Source organism: Lonchura striata, chromosome 15, assembly GCF_046129695.1.
Source record: "Lonchura striata isolate bLonStr1 chromosome 15, bLonStr1.mat, whole genome shotgun sequence".
In the NCBI taxonomy this organism is placed as follows: Eukaryota; Metazoa; Chordata; class Aves; order Passeriformes; family Estrildidae; genus Lonchura; species Lonchura striata.
This window is the reverse complement of record NC_134617.1, coordinates 15,195,922-15,222,985: the sequence shown is the minus strand read 5'-3', so window position 1 is coordinate 15,222,985 and position 27,064 is coordinate 15,195,922. Positions and strand designations below refer to the sequence as shown.

General features: G+C 52.6%; 1 protein-coding gene across 3 annotated transcripts in view; it reads right to left on the bottom strand.

The window, feature by feature from the left end:
- Window positions 1-27,064, bottom strand: part of PSD2 (pleckstrin and Sec7 domain containing 2) — a 75,151-nt gene that overhangs the window by 11,378 nt on the left and 36,709 nt on the right. For 2 of the 3 annotated variants that reach the window (XM_077786708.1, XM_021531867.3), the window contains exons 2-12: window positions 24,566-24,668; window positions 21,985-22,548; window positions 18,113-18,601; window positions 16,846-17,040; window positions 13,692-13,772; window positions 13,101-13,213; window positions 11,657-11,715; window positions 6,747-6,836; window positions 5,610-5,653; window positions 2,137-2,327; window positions 1,022-1,092 (exon numbers count right to left, since the gene is read on the bottom strand). In XM_077786708.1, coding sequence (XP_077642834.1) covers window positions 1,022-1,092; window positions 2,137-2,327; window positions 5,610-5,653; window positions 6,747-6,836; window positions 11,657-11,715; window positions 13,101-13,213; window positions 13,692-13,772; window positions 16,846-17,040; window positions 18,113-18,601; window positions 21,985-22,484 — 1,833 coding nt within the window. In that variant the 5' untranslated portion in view covers window positions 22,485-22,548; window positions 24,566-24,668. Of the gene's footprint in view, window positions 1-1,021; window positions 1,093-2,136; window positions 2,328-5,609; window positions 5,654-6,746; window positions 6,838-11,654; window positions 11,716-13,100; window positions 13,214-13,691; window positions 13,773-16,845; window positions 17,041-18,112; window positions 21,208-21,984; window positions 22,549-24,565; window positions 24,669-27,064 lie in introns of those variants that run through there. The other variant, XM_077786709.1, reaches the window with a different exon arrangement.

The window sequence follows — 27,064 nt, the reverse complement described above, 5'->3', positions numbered from 1 at the left end:
CCTTATCCAAATGCTGGGCCTGATGTCCCCAGGCCACAGATGTGCCTCCTGGCTGCTGATTCACATTCAGCTGGCCATTGAGCAGGACTCCCAGGTCCCCTTCCACAGCTGCTCTCCAGCCTCTCATTCCCCAGTCTGTCTGTGCATCCAGGATTGTCCCAGGTGCAGGATCCAGCCCTGCCTTTGTTTAACTTCATACAGTCGATGACTGCCCAGGCCTCTCATTTGTCAGGGTCTCTCTGCAGGGTCTCTGCCTCTGAGCGAGTCATCAGCTCCTCTCAGTTTAGAATTGTCTGCAAACTTGCTCAGTATTCCCTCGAGCCCTGTGATCAAGTCATTTATGAAGATGTTGAAGAGCACAGGGCAGAGGATGGAGCCCTGTGGATCCCCACTAGTGACAGGCCACCAGTCTGATGTGACCCCCATCACCATCACCCTTTGTGCCCAACCCATGAGCCAAGTCCTCACCCACTACAGGATGTGTTTATCCAGCTATGTGCTGGACATTCTGTCCAGAAGGATCCTGTGACAGACAGTATCAGAAGCTTTAGTGGAACCCAACGTTATTACATCAGCTGGCTTCCTGTGCCAGACTCAAAAAAGCTGTGCATAATCAGATCTATGCCAGCAAATAAAACTACAGGCAGGATAAGACTGTTCAGATGCTCCACCTCTTCACCTTCCTATTTCATTTTTCCTCAACATCCTATTTCACCAGTTCCATATCATCTGTTCATTCATCCTCCCCAGCAGCTCCTACTTGCTGGGATCCTTCTGCAGGAATTTTTCTTTCCTCTTTCATGCTTCTTCCTCCAGTGTTCCCTTTGAGGCTGTGAATAGTGCCCTCAGCATGAACACCACCACCAAAGGTCAGAGCACCCTCCAGCTCTGGTCTCTGAGGGAGCTTTGTCGATGTCCATGCGTGAGTTAGGACATGGATTCACCTCTGCCTGAGTGTGTGACTGCACGACTGCTTTGGAGACAGCAGGAGACAGCAAAGGACAGAGTCCCCCACGGTTACCTTTTGTAGATAGAGGACGGTCCCCTTAAGCACAGCATAAAATTTCTTCCAACCTCTTCTTCCTCTGGGAGCTAAAAAAGGAAGAATATTTGATATGTCTGCCAGTGCTGCTTGACTTTCCAAGCAAACCCAACCCTTCTCCTGACCCACCACAGGCACTCACTGATGCCCAGAGCCCCCACACCTCCAGTGGTTAGTGAGCAGGGACAGGTGTTTGAGGGACAGTGGCTGGGTTCTGCAGCCTCCCAGCAGGAACACAAGCAGGTCAGAGCCAGACATGAGCTGGTACAGGGCAACCAGCAGGCACCTGCAGGAAGTCTCTGCTCCTCCAAAGCCAGGTTCATGTTCCTTGGACCTAATGCTTGGAGAGCAGAGACATTCCTTGAGCTCCTCTTCTTGGAACTGAGCAGCTGGATAAGACAGCTTCTGTTCCCCTGAGAAGGGAGCATGACCATCTCGATGGGCTTGGGGACAGAGAGCTTGGCAGAAGCTGGAGAGGGGTGGGAGGTGAGGGCCATCCACATCACCACCAGACTGCTGACCCTCCAAGCATGGGCTATTAAGAAGGTGCTGGAAGCAAGGGAGACCTTTGGTGGTAATCCCTACTCAAGACTTTAATCAGCTGCAGTGACTGGGACAATCATATCAATTAGCAAAAGTAATTACTCAAGGTTTAATTAATCTCTGCTCATTAACAGCTCCCAAATACCTGTGCTGGTAGCAGAGCTACGGGCTGATCTGTTGCCCAGCCAGCACATGGCAGGATATGGACAGGAGCAAAGCTTGACAGGCTGGACTGTGCCAGGGTCGTGGCTGGAGTGGACAGCTGCTGAGGAACCAGCCTTCCCCACTGCTCAGGAACTGGGGCATGGAAGACCAGGCTTGTCAGGGTTAGATTCCTTGGCAGTGAGAAGGGAACACTGAGGCTTCTTGAAAACACTCCTATCTACCAATGCCTCAAAACACCCTCCTTCTCCTCTGTCCTGGCACTTCTGGGGCTCTTTCCTGTGTTGCTGGTATGGGGTGAGGAAATGCCTTCACCAGGAGAGCCAGGGCAAGGCTCTGGGACTGCCTGGGCACCTCTCCTGCCCCTGCCCCTGTCCCTGGTCACGTACTTCTCTTGCCATCCATGTCTGCGTGGGTTTTGCGGGTGAGGACGCCGTGCTTGTAGGTGACTGCGTTCAGCGCCTGGGGGATGTCCAGGAAGGGGTTGCTGCTGTCAACAATCCTTGTCACTTTCTTCGCGCTGGCTCCGAATTTGTCATCTACCAGCTCCGAGAGTGATTTCCTCAACTCGTCCTCGTCACTTGGAAACGAAATCAGAGAAGAGACTCAGTGGAGGGGATGTGGGTTTGCCCTCCCTATTTGCTTTGGGTTTAGAGTTTTTATTTACAGGGCTGGTCAGAGACAGAAAAAGGAAGGAGATGTCAGGACCATAACAGAGAGTGCCAATAGTGGTGGTCTGAGCTGGGAGGAGTGTGGGTGGCAGGTAGCTGTCCCAGTGGTCCCTCTGTGAGGTCACTCAGAACAGGTAAAGGACTGGGTACTTGTCTGAGCACCAAGAAACTGCAGATATCCCATGCTGAGGACTGCAAATATTTCACAGGAAAAGCCTTCAAATCTGTGCCCTAAAGCCAGAGCTTAAGGAGGATTTTTGCTGAAGACCAAGGTATTAGCAGCATTTCTCAGCTGCTGAGAGGCAGTGCCTGAGGCCTCATAAACAGTGAAGTACCTTTAGGAATGTCCTCTGCATCTTTGAGAAACAGAAAGTCTGCAGATATTTGGGAGATGAACCTACCCTGGCACCAAGAAATCAGAACTTGTATGGGAAGTGATAGGTCCCAGTGTCCCCGAGACATGAATGAGAAAGAGCAAACAGAGCTTTTCTGCCCTGTCTGACATGTCAGTGTCTAAATGGGATGAGTGGTCACCTCAGGTTGCAGATCAGGCTGGGACCAGACCTCAGCTGAGGACTGAGCCTCAGTGAATCCACTGGCTGGGATGTGAGCAGTAAAACACAGTTCCTCACCTGGCCAAAGCATCAGACACCTCCTGGAAGAGGCTCTTAGCCCTCAGTTCCCTCAGGAGTCCTGGGGCTCAGGCAGAGCCCAGACACTGTTCTGGGTGGGGAAATAGTGGGGCTCAGGTGTTTGGGTTGCACCCCCTGCACTCCTTGCTACTGGTCACATACCTGTCTGCTGGGATCTGTGGGCAAGGGCATCTCCTTCCCTGGGATGGACAAGGACACAAGGCAGAGGCCAGCAGAGGCAAGAGGGTCCTGCTGTGCAAGGTTATGACTCAGTGCCAGGTCCCTGACACAAAACTCCCTGTGCCAGGGAGTCACTCACCCAGGGCCCCCCATGTCAGGGGGGCATCTGTCCCCCTGCAGAGGAGCTGAGCGCTCTGAGCCTGCAGCCCAGCAGGACACCCTGCAGCAAGGCAGGCCCCAGGCCGGCTGGGATGAGTGAAGGGATGAGGGGATACAGCGGGGAGGGTGAAGAAAGGCGGGGAGGGATCTGCACACTGCCGGCTGGAGCCGCCCCGTGGCAGCGGGAACGCGGCAGGGTGACATCCCCGGTACCCGGCAGGGTGACATCCCTGGGACCTGGCAGGGTGACATCTCTGGAATGTGCCCGAACAGGGTGACATCCCCGGGATGTACTAGAGCAGGGTGACATCCCCTGGATGTGCCTGAGCAGGGTGACATCCCCGGGACCCGGCAGGGTGACATCCCTGGGACCTGGCAGGGTGACATCTCCGGAATGTGCCTGAACAGGGTGACATCCCCAGGCTGTGTCCGAGCAGGGTGACATCCCTGGGACCTGGAAGGGTGACATCCCCGGGCTGTGTCCGAGGAGGGTGACATCCCCTGGATGTGCCTGAGGAGGGTGACATCCCCGGGATGTGTCCGAGGAGGGTGACATCCCTGGGACCTGGCAGGGTGACATCCCCGGGCTGTGTCCGGGCAGGGTGACATCCCTGGGACCTGGCAGGGTGACATCCCCGGGCTGTGCCCGGGCAGGGTGACATCCCCGGGACCCGGCAGGGTGACATCCCCGGGCTGTGCCCGGGCAGGGGCTGTGCTGGCGCGGCTGTGTGAGCGCAGCCCGCATCCCGAGCGGATGAAGCAGCCCGCAGCTCCCTCTCCCGACAGAGCCCCGGCCCCGCTGGCACCGCCGCGTCACCCAGGCGGTCACGGAGGGAGGACCCACCCCTCTCCCGGTGCTTTTTTTGGTCAGGGCAATATGAGCAAAGGAGCAGGTGATGGGGCTGATGGCACAGGAGGTCCTGCTCTGTCCGGAGACTGATGAGAGGGAAGGGGACAGAGGAGAGGAATGTCCCCCGTGCCAGCTTAAGACCTCAGGTCTGCCACGGGCTTTCCCTGGAGAGACTTTGGAGCTGGGGACCTCCTTGATGATCCTGGCTGTGCTCTGAGTGGCAGAGAGGGGAAGAAGGACTGAGGAAGGTGCTGTGTGACCCAGTGATGGAGCCCACCCTGCCGGCTGTTTCCAGGCTCGTTTCAGGGTCACAAATGATGATCTTATCGAGCTTGTGGATGGCATCAAAAGAGGGGTACAAGGCCACCGCTGAGAGGGCCGGGAGTGCCCGAGTGCTGCACTGGGCTCCGGGCGATGAGCAGGAGGAGCAGAGCCCGGCAGGAGCAGAGGCTGGAGCATCCTGGGCTGTGTAACAGCGGCACAGTGAGGAGGCGAGGAGAAGTGGTGTGTGCTCTGCTCTGCCTGCATCGCATCGTGATACAGCAAACAGCGCCGGGCCCCAGCGCGGCCAAGGGCATCAGCGAGGGGCGAGGCTGCAGCTGTGGCCAGGAGACCTGGGGCTGGAGCGCTTGCAGCGTGAGAAACAGCTGAGACAACTGGACTGCTCACTCTACAGAAGAGATGGCTTCGGGGGACCTCATGGCAGCCTTTGTGAGGGGGTTATTGAGAGGGCAAAGCTGGGCTCTTCGCTGTGGTGCGTGGCACAAGGACAAGAGACAGTGGGCAGAAGTCAAAACATCAGAGACAAGACAAAATGCCACTCTCATCATGATAAAGTATTGGTTTGTGGATCCAGAGGGGCTGTGGGTTCCCCATCCTTGCAAGGTTCCAGGATCAAATTGAACAAAGCCCCGAGCACCCTGGTCTGAACCCAGTGATGACCATAATTTGAGGAGGAAGCTGAACTAGACATATCACAAGGTCTCTTCTTTTTTAAGTGATTCTCTGATACTATTTCCAGGAAAAAAAAAGCACGTGGGAGAGATGGAAAGTCTCAATTACCAAAATAACCCCAGATCTTTGCTTATGCAAAGATTGCTGAAGCACCTGGAGAGGAACCAGCATTTTACAAGTGTAATAGTAAACAAAGAGGGCATTCCCTTCCTTTAGGTCATGGATCCACAGACTGTCACCAGCCTTCCCAATTGCCGTTGTGTCTAAGCCATAAATAAACTCCATTTGTCTGTCTGCAGAGGGACCTCAGCACTTAAGGGCTTGGCAGGAAATATTCTGGGGTTGAAAACATGACTTAGGACCTGGAATCTACTTGGAAAGACACACAATCCCTTTGATGCTCAGCATATACTTACATGGCCCACTCCAGCTTCTCATTCTTGATGGAGTTATAGAGTGTCTGAAAAAAGAACATGTAATTAGCTGTGTCTGCTTGTGGAGACATCTCCTCCTCCACACCCTGTGCTCTTGGAGATGCTTTCCCTGCTGAACTGTCCTGAAGAAGCATTTCCCAGTGAGCAGGATGGCTGCTGTCCTGCTGGACCCCTGCCCTCTGTGTGCCACGCTGGGCATTGCCTGGACACAGCAGCAGCAGAGGGCTCTGGCAGCCAGCCCTGCTCAGGAGCTTGAATATGATGGTTTTGACTCATTCTGGGTGCTGTACCTAGTTCTGAGTGAATCCTGGCCTACACACAGTGGTAGAAGATTCTGGGATATACCACGACACCTTCAATGTCTTAATTAGGTGAAATTACAGGGGGGGCTTGAACTGAGCAGCAGGGGAGGGATGAATGACCTTGGAATCAGCTTTTCCAGTTCCTTCTGTGCAAAATTCTGGCTTCCCTGGGCCACTGGCAAAGAAGCAGGAATGGGCTAGCAGAGCAGAATGTGGAGGTCATCCTGAGCATACAGAAGGGTAGGATAGGGTGAGGTCTGCTGGGAGATGGAGATGTCACCCCAAACATGATGTGACACCCCTGATGTGGCACCTCTCATTCAACCTCCTTCCACACAGTGAAATTCAGGTCAGGCTGCTGGGCCTGCAGCAGGTGCAGAGAGCAGTGGTGCTGCTAAACCATGTGGCAGGAGAAAATACTCCCTTAGGGACATTTAACCAGATCCCATGGTACTGCACTGGTTGTGTTGGAACATTGCATTTCATCACGTGGTAGTGGAGGCAAAGAAAAGTTTTGGTGCTGGTTGGCTGTGTTTTGGGGTGGGAGTACCTTGCTTTGGGCATTATCTGAAATGCTGGGGGAAAAGGGCCCCTGGTAGGCTCTGAGGGCAGGTATGCCATAAATCTGGATAAAACACCACCAGGGAACAAACCTATTTTGGCTAACTGCAAGTTAGCAGAGACATTCCTGGGGGTTACAATTCTTCTCCTGAAACAACTGAAAAATGCTGACTGAAGGGCTCAGGGTGTCCCAGCAGGACTAGGTGGCACTGCAATAATAATGACAGTGTCCCACCATCTATTTATATCACATTACCTTCAGCAAATCCTTGGCAAAGTCCTTCCCATCGTTCAGCCCATCCAGGTTTGCTATGAACTGTTGGCACGACATCTTTTTGCCAATGTTCTGTAAGGCAAAGAAGCAGCTCATTAAACTTGTGGAGAGTTTTGACTTTATCAGTGTCTTTCAAAGAACAGTTTTATATCTAGTGCTGAAGCCTGGGCTTGTCCCAAGAGCTCAGAGGGCTTCTGATCTAATTTGCTGTTGGGCTCTCTGCTTTATTTGCTCATGCCAACATCCAAATGTTTCAAATGGCCTCTTTTTTAATGGTGGAAATTAGACATCTCAAAAAAAACCTCTCCAGCTCTTGCTGGAGTGGTCCTGGGTGCAGGCTCTGTGTCTCAAAACTCAAGACAAGCACTCCACCTGGTGAAATGACAATGTTTGGATGGGACTCCAAGTCTGCTGTGAGAGAATTGTGTGAGCTTGCAGTGCCAGCACCTGGACCAGGCAGCATTGGGCAGGGGAATGCTGGTCCTTGATGGAAGCTGTTATTTTTGATTGCCATTGCAAAAATAAATGGTCCAGCTACTGGTATTGTGGAGAGGGCAACACATGTACACTGGGAGAATCTCACAGCCTGGAACACACTCAGCACCAGCTAATGCCAGCAATATTTGGTCCTGATGCTTCCAGGCCACCTGGCATCCCTGATATCATGGCTTCATCATCTGTGGCATCTGCCTTCCCAAACACTTTATCCTTCACTTCCTCAGCCTGCAAGGGCCAAGGCAGGCAGCCTCTTCCCAAGCCTCCCCTGCAGTCCTACCTCTCCAAAGGGATGGAGCAGAGGTCTGGAGGAGCCAGTGGCCATTATAGGGTTCAGAAAAAGGAGGATGTCACAAAGGAAAGATGGGGGTCTCCAGTGCCATGTTATGTCCTTCACACCCTCAGTGTATGGGGCAGGCCCCAGTGGCATCACTTAGAGGGGGCAGTGGAGCCAGTGAGGACAGCATGAGCTGCCCCTGGTGCTCCTGAGGGTCCCAACAGCATCCTGACACCACTGGGCTTCACATCAAGGTATGGGCAGGGTGACCAGCAGGAGGATGTGGGAGGATGGCCCAGAACAGCAGTCAGAGCCCTGCTCAGGGCTCAGTGAGGGAGAGGAAGGGCCTGAGTGCGTCTGGCAGGGGATGAAGCTGCAGCAGATGATACAGGAGATGCCCTGCAGGGTGAGATGTGTCCTCTGTGCAAGGAAATAACCTCCTGAAAGAGATGACACCAGAAAGCTCTGCCCATAAACGTGCACTGCAGGTGATCTGGGGGCTTCTCCCCAGATGAAAGCATCAGGAAAAAGTGAGGCCTTGGGATCAGCTCACCGTGCCCCCTGCACCCCCTGCACCCCCTGCCTTTGTGTGTGCAAACACTCAAACACTCTCGGGCTGCACAGCGAGCCAGGCACTGCTTTGAGCAGCTCTGTCTGATATTCCTAATTATGCCTCCTGCTGGTGCCAGCTCCAGATGAGCTGGCTCCCTTGAGAGATCAAGAAAAAGAGGAGTAAAGCACTGTTACAAATCTGCAGTGCCTGGGGACGTGGTGTGGCACAACAGAGCTCAGCCCTTGTGGCTCTCTCCCGGGGAGCTCCATTAGCCAGAGCTGCCAGCCAGGTTCAGCAGGTACACGGGCTGCAGGAGGGCTCAGCAAATGAGCAGCATGCAGGGATTTCAGCACAGAGGGGAGATCCGTGCTGGCTTGCTGGCCAGCAGCGAATTTTGGACATAAAAGATAAAGGAAAAATCCAGCAGCATAGGAGAGAATGGGTGGAAAAGGGAGGAGGACAAGGAGGAAGGGAGCTGGGAGGTGAGGCAGGTGCTGCCTGGGACTCGGAGGCAGGGAATTGCTTTGCAGGGAGAAGGTTCCTATTCCCAGCCCTGCCCTGAGGCAGGGAAGCAGAATGCACAGCACTGGCCTCCCTGCCCAAGGAGTGATTCAGCACTGATGCAGAGGCCAAGGCATTTTTGGAAGTGAGTGGACAGTGAGATAACACAAATCACCAGGCTCACAGGCCCTTTTTGGGGTTCCTCATCTTCATCCCAAGGGATGTTTTCCTTTTTGTTGTGTGATCTGTCTCTTTTTCTGGTGCACAAGACCTCTGAGCTCACCTGGGGCAGCAGCCACACTGTGGAAAAGCAGCTAATTGCTGACTTATTGATTTGGTCCTGGATGTGTTCTAGGCTGCAGGAACAAAACCACGCCCCTGCTAGGAACCAACCTGCAAATTCTGGGCCACACAAAGCTGCTGTGGGCAGCCTGGTGTCACTGTGCAGGTGGTGCCAGGGGCTGCTCAGAGCTCCCCAGCCCTCCCAGTGCTGCTGCTGCCCTGGGCTCAGCTTCAGGACACCACCACAGGGTTTGTAAGGTTAATAGTGATGGACAAATGGAGTTAGGACCTGCCCAGGATCCCATCTCAGGCTTTGTTTGGTGCTCTGCTTTTTGAACAAATCCCATTGTTACTCCAGAAGGTGGCATTTCATGAAGGACCAAAATGCACCCGTGAGTGCTGGTGATGCAGAGGTGTTGATTTGTCACTGTCCTCCCATGGCCAGGAGGGCAACAGTGACAGTGGGAAAGGACACTTCCCTAAGCTTTGTCTCCCTGGGGCACAGATGGAGCAGGGCAGTGCTTTCTTTGCCATAAAATCTCCTGGAGCTAAAACAGCACCAGCAGAGCAAGGCAGAAATTTGCAACAACTTGGATTATCCTACATGTATAGTCTTGATGCCTTAGGATTTAGCTTTTCTATTTTCAGATCCTGCACTGCTTTAGTGTACAACTCTAAAACTCCATGGCCTGTCAGCTGCTGTTCTCCCATTTTATTGAGATAAAACAATTCCTCTCTAGGCCTGGAACTCAAGGACACCAGATTGTCTCAGGCCCCAAGAGATGTAAACAAGAGTGAACTGGGGGGGATAACTTGCAGTAAATGACTTCATTACCTGAAGCTGTAGTTGGAGGATGAATCCCTGATATGTAAATGAACCAAACTTAAATTTTCTGAAAAACTCTGACTATTGTCCATCCTGGGTGTAGCCCCTTGGAGGCTTTTGACTGCCCAAGGTGTACCTATTGAAGGCCTTTAATAAATACCTGCTTTTATTCTCTTAAGTTTGTCTAGCCTCTGTTCTAGGTAGCCACTCCAAGGCATCAGTCTTTGAATGCTTGTTGTGCTTGGAATGATGTTGGTGACCGCTGGCTTTTAACACCAGCTCCAGGTGCTGCCATGAATAGGGAATGTATAATTTTGAAGTTTTCTGGGTGGTTTGGAAACGGGGTCTGAGTGCAGCCGGGTAGAAAATCAACAGTGCTAAGGCCAGGTGCAAATCTCCTGCTCTAAAAGCTGTGTCAGGTCTTTGCTGGAATGGTGAACTCAACCATGCCAGGACACTGCTGTGAGCAGCTGCCCCTTACAGACACACATCCACCCCCCTCTCCTCAGCAAGGGCATTTCCCCCTCCAGCAATGCACAGTAAAACATCGCAACACACACACAACATTTAAAAGGAAAATAAAATCAGAAGTGACATGGAGTATCATGGCAGCATCTCTAACAAGGAGGGGTGGGAGATCCAGTCACACATTCCCAGGTACACCACAGTTCATGGGGGTTTCTTTACACCAGGAGCATTTCATGTGATGATATCAGCTGTCAATGGCTTGCTAAGTAGGGAAGAACACTGCACAATCATTTAGGATTTCAGACAAACAAAATTCCTTACTGTTTTTAACACAATCAAAACAAGTCAAATGCCAGTGCTTTAAAGCAAAACACTAGAAGGACTGCACTTACCACCTGGTAAAGGGTTAAAGAGCAGAAAGAGAGGTTCCAGGAGCAGAAGGAAATTTTTAAAAATTAAAAAAAAAAAAGGAGGAAAAGGAGAAGAAGAAATTAATGTTACACATGCAGAAAAATAAAGAGAAGATTTTTCAAAGAAAAGCTCAGGCATTTGCACACCTGGTCAAAAGAAAGAATTTTTTTCTGTGCCTAGATATCATGAGAACATTTCTTCTTACCAGGCCTCTGAGCCAGCTTGTCAATGAAGAATAGAAATGGTAAGGTTTTGGAGGTTTAGGCTGGTTTTTGTCTCTTCAATTATGTCTTATCTTCCCAGAGGCATATTTTTGATTTTATATTTTTTACTTAAAAAAACTAGACAAAATAAGTTTATTTTGGATTGCAGTCACATAGTTTGCCTTTTGCCACAATTCTGCTTTTGGTACTGCAGGGAATGACTTGATGGAAATAATTCCTTGGCTCCAACCATTTTGGCTGGAGGATGAATGCTCTATGAGACTGATCCCACCACTACCCCACTGTGTGCAAAGACCAAAAAGTGCTGAGAGATCTTCTCACAGCTTCTGTCATTTTCCAGCCACTTTTTTGGTCACTGAGCTCTGCTCACTCTGCTCTTTTTTTTTTTCTATGAAACTCTCCAGTGGCTTCCTGTTACATCCTGGGTAAAAGGAACAGCTGGGACTCACTTCATGTTTTGGGTAGGAAAGAACAATTCTACACCTGTGTAAACCCACTGGGCCTTGCAGCAGTTTTTGGGGAGAGGTGTCTGCACCACAGGAAGGAGGAGCCCACAGGGAGGCAGGAGAGACTCACTGAGAGCTCCTGGGAAGGGCTGAGCTGGGCAGCAGGAGAGGAAGCAGCACTGCCTGGCCCTGGCAGGATCCCTGATGTCAGCAGGGTAGGCGCCTTGGTGGGAGAGTGCAGTGACACTCAGGTGTGGACTGTCCCCAGGTACCCAAAATTCCACCTGGAGCAGGTCAGAGAACTCTCTGCCAACCCATCTCAATTGTCCAGCAGCACACTCAGCACCAGGGAACAGAGCCCTGCCCTGGGAAGGAATAAAGGATGGATTCTCCTCCAGGAGCTACTTACATGGCCATGGAGGTCTGTGTTCAGCAGCATCAGGGCACAGGTGAGTGTATGAATCCCATCTGAAACACACAACAGTCACACAGCTCTGGCTGCTCACTCCCCTTCTCATGCAGTTCTGGTGTTTGCTGTCTTGGCAGCACAGCCATTGCTAAACCAAGGCCAGTTGCTGTGTCTGGGAACCTTAAAGAATATCTGTTCCCTTTAGCTGTGTAGGCTTTAACAAAAAAAAAAAAAAAAAAAAAAAACCACCCCAAAACCCAAAAAAACAACAACAAAAAAAACCCAACCAACCAAACAAAAAAAAAAAACAAGCAACACAAAAATCCCCAAAGACATCCTCTTTCCCCTCAGACTTCACCTTTTCCTGAAACAACCACCATAAAATTGCCTTCAAAGCAGTTTTCCTTTCAAAGACCAAACTTCCCACTTCTAAACCCAAAGCAGCTGCTTGTAACAGCAATATTCCAGTCCCTGCCTCCTCCCTGGTGCTCTCTAGCTCTTTTGTGAGGTCCTTCAAGGACCAGTCCATGTGCCAGGATGTGCATCTCAGTGCTGTGAGCTGGCACAGGGAGACTGGTCTGGCTCTTTTTGGGGAGGGTCTGTCAGCACCCAGCATCCCCAGGGACAATGCTCAGGGCAAGGACAATGCCCAGGGCAGGGACAGTGCCCAGGGCAGGCGCAATGACCAGGACAGGATGCCTGGGGATGGGAGAAGCTGCAGCCCTGTCTGCCTGGCTGTGGCTGGTTGGTTTGGCATGGCAGCTCTGTGCCCAGGTGCCCTGGCATAGAGCTGCAGGGCACCTGGGCACAGAGGTCGGAATCTGTGCTATTGATTATTCCCAGATTGTAGAAAGTCTCTGTCTTTCTGCCCTGATGCCAAAGCAGAAGCCATAATTGGTCTGTGCTGGTTTCCAGGTTGTTTATTCTGTTTATCTCTCACATGTTCTGCTGCCCTGCCCAGCTCTGTCCTGCAGGGCAGCGTGTGGGGCTCTGCCCTCAGTGGGATGTTACAAACATTAAATACCAGAAACTCCCTGGGCTGGATTTACAATAACGTGCCAATATCTGTCACCTACGTTGGACAGTGTGTCCCCAGCCTGAACCAACAGAAAAATGCCAACACCACAGTGAAACATGGAGGGCATGAAGAAGGAGAAAAAGGACAAGGCACACCCAATTTCCTTCATCTTGTCCCCTCTGGACCCCTTATCTAGAATCCTAAAATTTGACTTTTGCACCCGTGCCACACTTAATTATTACTCATATCAAACACTCAGAGCTTGTAATTGATCCTGTGAGATTGAAAACTCTTTTCCATGGACAGAGATCACAGCCAGTGTCTCTGGGGGCTCTGTCCAGGGGGGTTCCTGACCCCTGCCAGGGTCCCAGGGCAGCCAGGGGGAAGCTCTGGATTCCCACAGAGGCAGAGGAGAGGGAGCAGTACCTTCGGAGGTGCTCTCCTCGGGGTTGCAGTGGCAGTAGCGCCGGGAGAAATGGATCAGCACCCGCTCCCGCTCCTGCGTCTCTCCCATCAGCGGGAACGCTTTCAAGAACGTCCTGCACAGAGAGAGGGAGGCTTAGAGAAGTCCTGCTGGGCAGCGTCCTGCCTAAGGAGCCAGATGGAAAGGGTCATTTATCCTCCCCCCAGCCCCACAGCCTGCAGAGGGGGTGCAAAGGGACCCATGGAGCTGTGCAGGGGAACGTGCTGCCAGCTGGGATCTGATCCACCTTGGGCATGATGGCACCAGGATGGGTTGTCCGTCCCAAGGGAAAAAATTACTCCCACTTGCTCTGATTCTGTGTGGGATGGGATTCCTAGGAGAGCTGCTCTCCACCCTGGGGAAGCAGGCTGTGGGCCCTCCTGTTGAAGCCCACCTTTAGAGGCAGCACCTTGCACCAAACGTGACACCAAAGATTGAGGGACAGCCTGGATCTCCCCCCAGCCCCTGCTTCTCTCACATGGATGGCTCACACAGTGCTGGGAAGCCTGGAGGAAACCCCAAAATCCCACCACTCTCTCCATCCCAGAGCTCACCTGAGTGCTTTGTCAAGGGTCAGGCCAGTGAAGTCAAAGAAGCTGAGATACTCCTCTGCTACCAACTTGCTAAATTCGTTACTGTAATTAAAGAGGGAGTGGTCAGCCCCTTTGTCAGGGAAGAAGACACTGTCCACAAGAAGAACAGCACAATGCTGCCTCTGGGCCAGCCCAATCCCAGCCAGACACTGCAGACATGATCTCAGACACAGGGAGAATTGCTCCTGGCCTGGAGTGCTGCTGAAAAACCTCCCTGATGCATCCACAGCCAGCCCCAGACACCTGAGAATGAGAGACCTGCTGCAGCCTGTGTTGTGCTGCTGGCCAGGCAGAGCCTCCTCCCAAAGCAGCCAGGAGGAGCCATAGGGGTATCCTGTGCTCCTCCAACTCCTGGCTCTCTCCCAGTGCTGGGTGTGTCCCCTCCTCCCACTCCAATGTCCCTGCTCTCACCCCAGAGGCTCCCATGCCCCCTCTCAGCAGAGCCCCTTGCTCCTGTGGCAGATGGGTGCTGCTGGAGACTGGAACAGGAGAGCTCCACGAGCTCCAGGCAGGGGCTGCTGGCTCTGCCAGAGGAATGGACAGTGTCACAAGTCATCAGAAGGCAGACAGACCCCTGCAAACAACAAATTCCTACATTGCCAGGGACCCAGTGACATAGATGGGACTCCTCTCCCTGAGCCCCAGAGCCAGTTACCATGCCCCAGGCCATGGGACAACAACAGGGGCCAGGACAAGACCCTGTCCCACCCTAAGATGGGCTTTTGTGTTTGTTCTGGTTTCCTCACTCAGGAATTACCCTCCTCTGTCTCTGTGCCAGTGCCAGCCCTTCCTGCAGGAATGGGTGACACTTCCACCATGACGACAGAGACATTCCTACAAGGAGAGCAAGGCATTTCCCATAGGGACATTCCTGCCATGCTCTGCCTGGTGGCCCTGCAAGGCATTTCCTGTGGGGACATGCTTGGCACCCTCTGGCTGCTGCCCTTGCAGCCTCTGCAGACCTCCTCTCACCTTACACCCCAGTTTGATGCTCTGTCCCTCTGCCTGCTTTGGCACCAGCAGTTCTGCCTCACCTGCTGGCTCACAAACCACCCCAGGGGTACCCAGCAGCCCTGGCCTTTTCTCCAGCCCATTCCCATGTGTCTGGACATGGAAAAATCTGTGATGTTTCACAGCCTGAATCCCACTGCCCTGCTCCTTTTTGCATCACCTGGGTCACTTCAGCTCCATAAGAAATTGTGTGAGTCAAATCTCATCTCTGGGGGGTCAAACAGGCCTTGTGCCCTCGTTGTGCTGCCCGTGCCTGGGACCCTGACAGACCCCACATCCCTGGGCACTGCAGGGCTGGAGCTGTCCTGGGCTGCTGCCACAGGGATTTGGTGAGCACAATTCTGGGAAGCCCCACAAGGAAGTGCCTGGCACTGCCACCTTCACAGCCTGGCCAGTTCAACCTCCACCCAGCACAAGATGTGACTGTGGGCACTGGTGGAGCTGAGAGGGCCATGGACCAATGCTAGAACAAGAGTCTTCCATGGAGAGTTCAGTTGCCCAAACATCTGCCAATAGTAATTTCAGGGGTTTAGGTTCATTTCAGAACTGAGGCAGATGGGAACAAACTGCGGGGAGATATTCAACCTGCATTTCCTTGTTTGTCAAGCCTTTTCTGCCTGCTTGACAATGATGAATAGTTTTGGCTTTGGTTTACTTTCTCTCTCTCTCTCTCTCTCTCTCTCTCTTTTTTTTAGAAAATTGACAATTATCACAAAGAAAAAAGAAGTGATAAAATGAGATTTCACTTTTTGTACAACCCTCCTACATAGAGCTGGTCTGAAAGCATCACTTAAACTTAGTCTGTTCCCAGCACTATAGGTTAGTCTTACATTGTCTTAAGTGAGCAAGACTGACTTAATACCTATATTAATACCTATAAATACCTATTTTCACCCTATTTCACTTTCTGCTCTGACAATCCACCTGCGTGATCCAAGAGTCTGCAGCTCTATTTAGGTCTCATGTCAGGAAATGGTTCAGGTGTCAAAACCCAGCTGATCAAAACAAAACTTGTATTTCAGAGGCAGTGTGAATTCCCAGATGTGGGTCACCAAACAGCCTCCCGAGGCATGAGGGCTGCAGGTGTGAGTGAGGCCTGCAGGAAACAGCAAAGGGACAGACTCAGAAACCCAGTGCTGGAAAGTTCACCCCTCAGTGAGCTGTCATGGCAAATTTGGAAGAAAGGAGAAGGATGTTACACACCTGAGGCAAGAGCAACCATCAATGCACCTGCTACAAGAGCTCAGCAAGGGAGGGGAATGAGGATGTTGCCAGGTGATGCAAAGAGCCTCTCTAGGAGACAACTCCTGGGCTCCTTCTGTCCCAGCACTGAGCTGGGAGTGACAGACAAGCCTTGGTACTCAAAGTGTGGCTGGGTATTTGCTGAGGGACAGGTGTGTTCTGCTGATCTGGGCAGCGGGGAGACATTGCAAGGCCAAAAAAAAACAAAAAAAAAGAAAACAACAAAAAAAAAAAATCCCAGCAACACAGGTTATATCTGATCCAGGCAAAGGATGATGGGGATTGTGCCTTCACACCCACTGGCATCCTAAAATAATCTGTTGCTGCTACACTTGTTACTGTTACTCTGTCTCTTAGAAATCTCTGTAACTCTCCCACTTTTGAGTATTTTTTGATTTCCCTTCTGCCTTACCCAGGCAAATGTACCAGCCGAAGAGGCTGGACCTCCCTGTGTGTCCCTGGCTCTCCTGCCAACCCTTCCTACCCTCGTAAAGACTGGGTTGGGAGGCTCTGCAGCAAGGACATTTCGGGGCACAGACATGGAAAACCTGGGGAGTGGCAGGGAGCCCAGTGCAGAGGCAAATCTGGCACCCAAACCCTTCATCCTGGGCACTGCTTTAGTCTTACTGGGCTCTTCCCAAAGGCAGGAAGCTCTTGGTTCTGATGGGCAGCAGCTTGTGACATTTGCTGCCCGATACTGCAGGCAGCTTGTAGCGTTTGTGTTTCCAGGACATTGGGCTCCCAGATTCAACTGGAAAGATCTCCAGCAGCCCCAACTCCATGCAGCTCACCAGCTTGGCCCTTCCTGCCCTCCCAGCATGAGCAGTGCTCCCCAGCCCCGTGTCTCTGCCACCCCACGTACTTCTTGCCGAGCTGCCGGGCCACGTCGCAGCGCTTGAAGCCCTCCAGGTTGTAGAGGCGCTTGGCCAACCTCTTGGCAGCCTCACTGTCCGCCCTGCAGCCGTTGGCCAGCGTGTCCGTGCTGCCCTGGTCCAGCTGCTCCGTGCTGCCCATGTCTGAGTCTGAGTCTGACAGGGTGTCCTTCAGGCTGGCGTCGCTGCGCGGAGACAAGAAACGCTCAAGGAGCCACAGCCGGACTCCACGAAACCCCACAGAAAGCACCACGTTTTGATTTCTTCTTGCCCTCACAAAAAAACCCATGAGTAACCAGCAATATGGCTGTGAACTGGACATTGGACAAGCCCTCCTTCATTTCAGCCTGAATGAAATAGTGCAGTGTAATTCCAAATTGGTAGAAAAGGTCAGAGAGAAGGTGGCTTCCCCCTGAGAAATGACGATATATCAAAGTAAGCAACCTCAACACCTTTCAAGCTTCCTCTCTCCCCACTGGGGATCCCCAGCTCTTCCCAAGCCATGGACATCATGGAAATCTTAGGGATAGATGCTATGCATTTCAGTTCAGGTTATTTGCTGAGGATGAGAAGCTGCACTTGCACAAATCATGTCAATGGGGCTGGTGCCAGACCAGCTCTGGCTGGTGACTTGCTGCCCTGTAGTTGCCTGCTGGCCTCGTGGCCAGCTGTGCCCACAGACAATGCTCTGAGCAGCCCTGCTGGCACCATGTAGGTGGGCATACAGCCCTTTATCTGCCTGCCCAAGGCCACTTGCAGCACCAATTCACGCATTTTTGAGCAGTGTGCCTCACTGCTGGCCTGATAGCTGGACATACGACCTTGCTCCAGCTCTCCCCTGGCCTGGTTGCTCATCACCTGCCTTCCTCATGCAGGGAAGTGCCCTGCTGCTGCCTCCCAGGGGTGATGGTTTGGGTCTGAGCGGGTCCAGAGGATGAAGTCTCTGCTGATCTCCTCGTTGCCTGCAGAAGAACCTCTGGAGAGGCTTCTGTAGGAGTACCCTGTCCTAAGAGAAACCTTGAGGTTTCCCTGCAATTCAGAGGCATTTGGGAGGGCACCTGACCATCCCCAACCTGCCAAGGGCTGTGCAGGTGGAAGTTTTCCTGCTGGTGTTTGGCCTTTCTGCCACAACAGCACATGAGAGAAAGCACAAGGGGTGAAAGAGCAGTTCCAACTCAATCGTGCCCGCTGAGCCTTGCTCCTGGACTGGGATCCCACAGGAAAAGCAGCCACCATCCAAGAAACTCCCTGCCTTACCTGATGGAGTTAATGATCTTGGTGGCATCTTCCTCTGAGCCTTCCACGTGGAACCCATTTGGGATACTCTTCAAGGACAGCCGGCTGAGCACATTCTCTGACCTGCTGCTGGTAATTGAGTGTCTGAGAGGGCTCCCAAAATCCCCCTCCACTGGCTTGGCTGCCGCCTGCTCTTGCTTGTCAGCAGCCATGTGGTGAAGGGCTTCTCTCTGCTGGGCTGCCAGCTTCTGCTCCAGGAGCTCGGGGCTCTCCTTGGCCCTTTGCTGGATCAGTGGGGTGAGGGGTGCCTCAAAGCTGACACAGCTGTCTGTCTCGTCTGTGAGGGAGAGCACGTCCAAAGAGTCCAGGCTGCTGTAGTAAGTGCCCTTCATAAGGTCAGACTCAACAATCTTCTCGAAGGTCGAGCTGAAGCCATCCCTGATGTCTTTGAATTGGAAATGCTCCCTGTCATCATCACTGCAGCTCAGCTTGACATCTCCAGAAGCAAACCTGGACCAAAAGGAGAAATGTAGAAAATATTGTTAAGGCAATTCTTGCCCTGTTTCATTTGGAGTTAGGAGGCAAGAGAAGAGGCAGGAATGGCTGCTGTGATAATGGTCCTTGGGATCTTTCTGTGGTATAACCTGCCTGATTCTTAATTTTGTTACAAGATTCCAGAGCTGTAAAAAACAGTTTTGTGATGAGCAATCCCAGAGGCCCAGCCAGCCCTTAATTTGGTCATGTTGCAGAAAACAGCCAGACCTCTGAACTGGAGCCTATGACACCTGCTACTGGATCCAGTGCCAGAATAACCTCCTGGTTATCACTTAGCAGGCCCCACATTGCCATAATCCCAAGGAAGACAGTGCTGATCTTTCAATACACTCTACAGAATCATTTCTATTAACTGTTCACACCACAGACCTTGTATATTCCAGCCCTATACTTGGCCCCTGATGACCCTACACCACCCCCATGTCCCTCTTTTGGACACTCCCTAACAGCTTTAGATCTTTCTCATCTTGTGTTGGAAGGACATGATGGAAACCAGGACTTTCTTGCCTCTGCACTGCAGTCTTTCTGCAAAGTTTTTCTTGAACTTTATTTGATGGAATGTGAATTTTTTGACAGCTATATGTTGCCATAGGAGAAAACGTGTGGGCAAAAGCTGCAGTCCCAAAACTGCAGGTGCTGAGTGCGTCTACAAGCAAAAGGTGGGGATTTCTCTGTTAAAAAGTTTGGGTTTTTTCCATGAGTTCACGGGGCTGAAAGTAGAGAGCATCATTCCCTGCTGGATCTTGCAGTTGGACTTCAGAGCTGTGACCTCCCTGAGATCAGCAGACCAATGCTGGGGGTTTCTGAGAAGGTGAAAGACCTCTAGGCAACACAGCCGCAATGAAATGAAAATGGGGCTTTGACGAACAATAGAATAAATGGGATAAACCAGAAAGGGGGGAAATGGATGCAGTTAATGCAAACTGCCACACAAACACTCAATCTTTGGCTCTATTTCCCTGATTTTTTTTTTTTGACCAACCATTTCCTGCATAGATGCAGGAACTAACCTACCTTCAGGAGGACAATCATGGGTTCTTCTCCAGCTCTACCAGGGAATGATGACCTTGGATACTTCCCCCTTTAATTCTCCATTCCATTGGGAAGAGCAAGACTCAACACCTTCTTGTAAAGTACTTTAAAATTCAGGGATAAAATGCATCATACAAGCAGCAACGTGCAGGTGATGACAAATGATTTCTCATCAGGAACAAATAGTTGACTGCTCTTTAGTAAAACATTGGACCAGGTTCTCCTATACCCAGAATGGGTCATTACAACAGTTCCCCAAAGGGGAGTAAAGGAAAAAATGGGTAAACTCAGAGGTGATGCAGGATGACAGCAACTTCCTGGTGCCTTGGTCCATCTGTCAGTTCTTCCTGACCCAGCAGAGTGGACAGTCCATGTGGTCAGGGCAGAGCAGCTCCATGCTGTGCTTGGCCCAGCCACACGTTCCTGCCATTTACCCTAAAGATAGGTGGTCAAAGCACTGATGAGCTCCAATGCAGTCAGATAACCTGATCTGCAGGCCCTAAGTGGTTTCCCAGACTTCAGCTGCATCCCAGAAGTTTTCCAGCTGCCCTCTGCTTTGAATATAGCATGTGACTTGTCCCTTGTGCATTCAGCCTCCCAGAAGACTCATTTGCTATCCAAGTGAATATGTTTAGAGCAAGAGATCATGGACTCTGCATGCAGACCCCAGTCAGGTTGCATCGTCTCCAAATCCTCAGCCTGACACTCCTACCAAATCATGCCCTAGTACCTTAAAATAATTGCACTTCCAGTGATTGCAGCAGCATTCTCTGACCACCCTTAGTTTCCTTTTGAACTCACAGCCTCTGCCAGGGAGCCACCTACCAAGCAAATATGATTCCCCTGAAACCTGAGAGACTTGCAGCTATCCAAGACCTGCCTGCATAGCTCACGGGGCTCCTGGGACCTGCCTGGGGACAGGCTCCCCGAGCTCTCTGGGCAGCAGCAGCCTGCCCTGGACACTTCCTCTGCAGCACCTTCAGCTGTGCTTTTTGAAGCAGTGCTGCTGCTTCTGGCTGGGGTTATTGAGTGAAACAAACCACCAGCCTTTTATAGAGCAGCCTGTTGAACAGCAGAGAAACAAAGCAGGAGGGATGCCTGCTGTCAGCCCACTCCCCAGCTCTGCTGCCCACGCTCCAGACAGCGCTCGGAACGTGCAGCTCAGCACGGAGCCTGCACGGGACTAGAGCTAGGAGGTGATCCCCAGGCCACCTTGGCCACCCTGTCCCTTCACAGCTCCTCTTCAGAAGGCCACACTCCTCTGGGACAACCCCTGCTGCTCTTCTTCAGCCTGTCCTGCTTGCACAGGCAGGGCTGTAAAATTCACAGCAGGCATCAACCCCCAGGTGGCTACAACACAGAGCCCTGGCTGATTTCTGGTGGCAAAGGGAGGCATCCATATCCCTCCTGCAGGAATGGCACGGGAAGAACCTCTCCTCATCCCAGTGACCTGTCATTCCCCCTAAGCCCCCAGCCTGCAGAATCCCATGGAGGTCTAGAAACCTGCAGAGGCATAAAATCAGCTGTGGACAGCACACCAGTGTGAGTGTCCCCCAGTTTGGAGAGTTCTCCTGTGAGCCAGGCTGCCAGAAGAGAGGATTCAGGGACTGAGGGACATTGCACATGTTCAGGTTTGTCACAGGCACTTGAGAATTGGATGGCACTTGTACCTTTTGTGTCACACTGCTGTTCCTGTCACCCAGGTGCTGGTAACACCTGCCACAGGTGCACTGGAGAGCAGAGATCAGTGCTGTGCCCACTTTCAGATACACAGCTGCCACCTGCCAGCCCAGGGACTTCCAAGGCACATCAGCCTCCCAGACAAGCCTGGCTCTCCAGCATCCCCAGGCTGTACAGGTACAGATTTACCTGGGGTAACTTACTTGCCCTAAGTTACCCCAGGTAACTCTGCCATAAGTGCTGCAAGTGAATGTCCAACTTGGAAGTGGGACACCCCCAAAGTGAGCACAACCAGCTCCTCTTGAGATCCCAAAAGCTTCCCCTTCCCTTTAGCGGCTCTGTGAGGAGACACTGGCTCTAATCACAGCTTTCTGCATTTGTAACAGGAAAAAACTGCGTGAGAAGTCCAGAGAGAGAAAAAAGAGTAAAAAGTTACACACAGGGAAAGAATGTGCGACAAGCCCAAAGAGAAACAGGAGTGGAAAGCCACAGTCAGCCATGAGAGCAGCTGCAGCTCCTTAAACTGATGAGTTACACACGGAGCAGAGTAACTCGAACCAAGTAGCCTCGGAAAACAACACACACACACCAGGACGGAGCCGACCTCCCGGCGGCTTCGCACTCACCCGAACTGCTCCTCTGCCTCGTCAGCGCTCAGAGCTTCCGAGGAGCCCAGCACGCTGTGCCACCGCTGCTTGCTGAGGGCCCCGCTGGCTGGCTGCGGGCCGGGCGAGCCCGCGTCCCCGGGCCCGGGGCTGCTCCGGCCGGCTCCGGCTCCGGCTCCGGCTCCGTCCCGGTCCCGCGGCCGCTCCCGGCCCCCCGCGCCGTTGGGCAGCGCTGCCCCGTCCGCCCGGCCGCTCCCGCGGGCAGCGCCCGAGCCCCGTCCCCGCCCGCTCGGCCGCTCGCCCGCCTCTGCCACCGCTGCCAGATGTTCGTCCCGCGGCTCCCCCTCCGCCCGGGAGGGCTGAGCATCGCGCCGGGGGCTGGCTCTCCCGCTGGCAGGCTCCGCGGGCTGGCTCGGCCGCTCGTCCCCATCGCCGCCGGCCAGCGGGGACGGCTGCGAGCCCGGGGAGCGCGGCTCGCTCTCGTCTGCGGCGGACCGCGGCAAGGGGCTGGGGTCGCTCATGTTCCGCTCCTCGTCCCAGCGCCTCCGGGATCCCTCCCCGCGCTCAGCTCGGCCTCGCTACTACCTGCAAGGGAAAAGAAAGCACAGCGTGGGCATCGGGAAGGGATGGAAAGGCAGGTTGAAGCCCCCCACCCCACCTCACATCCTCAGTGTAAAAGCAGGGAAGGACTTTTCTGGTGTTTGGTGCTTTTGAAGGCTCAGTGCTCCTTACTCAGGGCAGTGAGATGGGTGAGGAAAAGCTGCTGTTGTGGTGCTGAGCCACTGGGGCCCAGGCACCCACCTTTCCTGCTGTTCCACAACCCCAGAGGGCCCCCGAACAGGGGACGTGTCCCACACAGGCTGTTAGTGCCCAGGGTGGGGACAGCAACGTGGCATGGCTGCATTTCCCAGACTCAGCTGCTAGGATGGTATTCCCTGCCCTCCAGAAAGAGGAGAAATAGGTGAAACAGGAAATAAGTGTGATTTATTCTTTTCTAACCGTTTTAAGCAGCTGTGCTGTGCCAACCTGTGTGATTCTCCCTGCTGAGTTAGCAGCTCTGCAGAGCATCTTGCCTGCCAGAGCACCACTTCTCCTTTCCCAACACACAAGTACTGCTGAAGGGTGTCACAAGCTGCCAGCTAAAACTCTGGCAAAAGTGTCCTGATTGAATATTCCCTGGGATGCTCTCTCTGTAGGGCAAGGGAAGGACACTGTTTTGCACTGATAGAAGAAGTTTTTTGACAAAAATGCACTTAATAGGCAAATAAACCCATCGAGGCAAAGTCTGCAAGGTCTTAGAAGCACCATCCTCAGCCCCACAGTGCTGTGCAAGCTTTACTCCATCATAACCTTCCCACAGCTGCACTCAAGTGCCACCAGAAATGATCTCTTCTGGAAGCAGGAGTATTCTGCATGGCACCCAGGATGAGCCATTGTAACAGCTGATTTTGGTTTTAAGCAATATGTGTCTTCATAGATATTTTTAAAATACTATCTGTCTTCATAGGTCTGTTCAGCATGGAGGCAAGAAAACTCCAGGGAAACCTTAGAGCCCATTCCAGAACCTAAAGGGATTCCAGGAGGGCTGGAGAGGGACTTTGATAAGGGCATGAAGTGACAGGACAAGGACAAATGGCTTCACACTGACAGAGAGCCAGGCTGCATTAGAGATTAGGAAGAAATTCTTCCCTGTGAGGGTGGTGAGGCCCTGGCACAGGGTACCCAGAGAAGCTGTGACTGCCCCTGGATCCCTGGCAGTGTCCAAGAACAGGTTGGACACTGGGGCTTGGAGCACCCTGGGACAGTGGAAGGTGTCCCTGCCCATGGCAGGGGGTGGGAGGATAATCTCTGCCATCCCTTCCAACCCAAACCATTTGGTGATGTGACTGTGATTCACCTGCACAGGAATTCTGGCTGATCAGTGCCAGCAGGCAGAAAGGACTCTGGGGTTTTCCCCCTAACTCGGTTCCTAATTCACATCTGAAGCAGATAACTCAAATTCCCTGCCTCAAGTTCCCTCTCAGCCATCACCTTTGAGCAGCCAGGAGGGTGTCCTGGTTCAGCAACACACTCTGAGTGCTCTCACTTGCTGAGCTGAAGCTTTCATTAGCAGTAAAATCTCTAATTGCTTGGCCAGGTCAGTTCTTGTTAACAGGGGGTGCAGAACTGCAGCTACTTCTGCTCTTACAGAGCACCTCTCACCCTGTGGAGATGTCAGCAGCCCCTCCCTGCTGCTCCTTCCTCTGCACCTGAGTAAGGGAGAGGAGGGATTTGGACCCAAACACCCCTCTGTGGCCTGGGTAAGGACAGATCCACATAGGTACATGCTGAGCTGCTGCTGAGCAGGCCAGATCCCAAGGGGAACCCCAAGTTCTGCCTGAGTTTGCTCCCATCCCACAGCCCAGGCAATCCTGGACCTCAGATCTATCCTGCTCTCCATGTCCTGCTCCCCACAGCTGGGAGGGGAGATGGGCTGGGCAGTTCAGAGCCCCGCATGGCATGGCTTTGGGGTGCAGCACTCCTTCAGGGCTGCACGTGCCACAGTCCTGAGATGGGGCAGGTCCCTCCTGGAGGCAGTGCTGGCAGTTTTAGGCAGTTTTACCTCTTCTCCACGTGCATCCGTGTGCATCCCTGGCCGTCACAGCGCGCGCGGCGTCGCCGCACCTATCGCAGCCGGGCGCTCCTGGTCCCCACACGGCCCCTGCCTGCAACAAGGCACCAGAGGAAGTGAGAGCCAGGCCAGAGAGGACAGCCCTGCTGGTTTCCTGCCACCCTGCTGCTGCTCCTCATCAGGCTGCTTCCCAGACCCATCCCATGGCTCCTTGGCAGGGCGCTGCAAGTGCTTTTTCCTCAGCACGCTCTGGTTCTCTGGGGTTTTCAGACATGGCAGTGCAAGAGTATTCCTTACACAGGGCTTCTGATATCTTTCATTACAAAGCAAACCCCCTGCTGCCACCCAGTCAGCTAAAGTGGAGCAAAGGGACTCTGTGGTTGCAGGTTTGAGGAGAAATTTGTCTGTGTGAGCCCAGAGAACGTCCAATGTCACCCATCAGATCCACAGAGTGAGATACCTGAGTTTTGGGCTGATCCCCCCAACAGCCCCTCCTCAGCCCCACCAAACAAGAGCCATGGTAAAGGTCTTTGAGCCAAATGCAAGCAAACCAGAGCTACCAAAGTGATTGATGCAGCAACATTTCTCTTGCAGACTGTTTTGCACAACACAGGGACGGACAGTGATGTGTCCCCCTGAGGTGACCCCAGGCTGGGGCAGCATGTCAGCTCACCACAGATGGCGTGTCCCCTTCAGACAGCAGCCTGAGATCACAGGCCAGACTTGCTTAGAGTTGGTGGAGACAGAAAGACAGGCCAGCACTGCCTGTGTGCTGCTAGAGGTGATGGGTGGATCAGGGCCAGATGTGCCACTGCTTTCCAGTGGTCAGAAAGAGCCCCTGGAGCAGCTTGGCAGCAGATGTTGGTGTCGAGTCCCTGCAGAGGGATCTGCTCATACCCTCTCTTGGGCTTGCCCTTGCAGACCTTCAGCTTCATTCTCCACTAGCCTGACAAGAGGAAGGTTGGCCTAGACTTCCTGGGTCACCAGCACATCAGCCTCCTGGAGCCCACAATCCACCTGCAGGAGCTGAGCTCTCCCAAGGGAGGGCAAAACAACCCCTGGGACAGTCCTCAGGTTCACACATGTGGGCCAAGTCTCCTCAGCCTGTTCATCTGCCATCTCAAATTAAGAGGGAAAAGCTGTAAATCTCTTTCCCACCAAATCCAGGAGAGAAAATCAGTCCCAGGCCCTTGGTGTTCCCATGCACTGACAGCAGGGTCAAGCCAACGCAGCATCTTCCAGGAATTTACTTGCAAAAATACCAACACATAACCACACTGTGATCTCAAAATATACTGAAAACTTAGTATGGGCCAAAATTTTACTTTCTCAAACTGAAGGTATAATACAGACATGTAAGACATGCAACACTGAGCCACTGCTCAAATCTTTGGAGAAATCTTTCCAGCAAAACTTTGCTGGCCTTTTTCTTAATATGAAATGAATAATGTCAGGGTTTTGAATGCAATTTTTAAAAAACAGACAAAAGGGTTTGACCTGAAATTCTCCACTTCCCTGCCATCCATCCAAAAAACTTCAGTAGGAACCACCCAAGCTGAATTCCAGTCCAATAGTTCAAGATTGGCACAGCTGTATGCAACCAGAAAACAGGAAACTAAAAGCAGTTAGGAGATGAGCCTGACTAAGAAATGTTGGCAAACCTTAATAAGTGTGGTGTCCCAGCCATCCTTCCTAACTTTAAGTAACTTACATTATTTATATTAAAATAAAAAAAAAAACCCACAATTTTTTACTACATATAAACTACTACAGTTGTTAAACATTATACTACTGTTTCACCCTCTGTGAAGTCTCACTGGAATGTCTGTGGTCTGGACGGGGTGCTGAGGAATCAATAGTTAAAGCCTTAGTCATGTTCCTCCTTGGCCTGTGCTCCTGCTGGAGAAGAGGCACCAGGGAAACCCTGGCAGGATGTGTGATCAGACTGTTGCTGAGCTGGGGAGACCATCAGCTTCAGTGTGACAGCCAGGAGGAGAAATCCAGCCCTCCTGCAGCCTCCTGACCCTTGAGGCTTGTGTGTCTCCCATGGGATCCCTGCTCCCTTTCACACACCTGCCTGGGGGCTGCTGTGTGCACCCAAAGTCTGCAGACAAGCTGAGGGTGTAGCAACCCATGACAAACTCCCAACAAGTCACCCACTATTTGAATTTTGCTTGCAGTGACAATCACTTGAAGCACACACGGGTTATGAGTGGCTGAGACTTCCCAGAATCTCCAGAGGAACTGCCAGATTGGATTGTGACAGTCTGTGGCTCTGAGTGCAGCTCTTCATGGTGATGCCTTGGACTGGAGTCGTGCAGCCAACTCCTGCCACACTCCCAGCTCATCCCGTGGCAGCTGCAGAGGGTCTCTCCCACCCTACAGCTCATCCGTGACCTGCTGCCTCCCCACCCATGTGGGGAAGGTGGAAGAGCAAAGGGAGGAGCACACAGGCTGCAAGACAGAGCAAAGGAAGGAGCAGACAAGCTT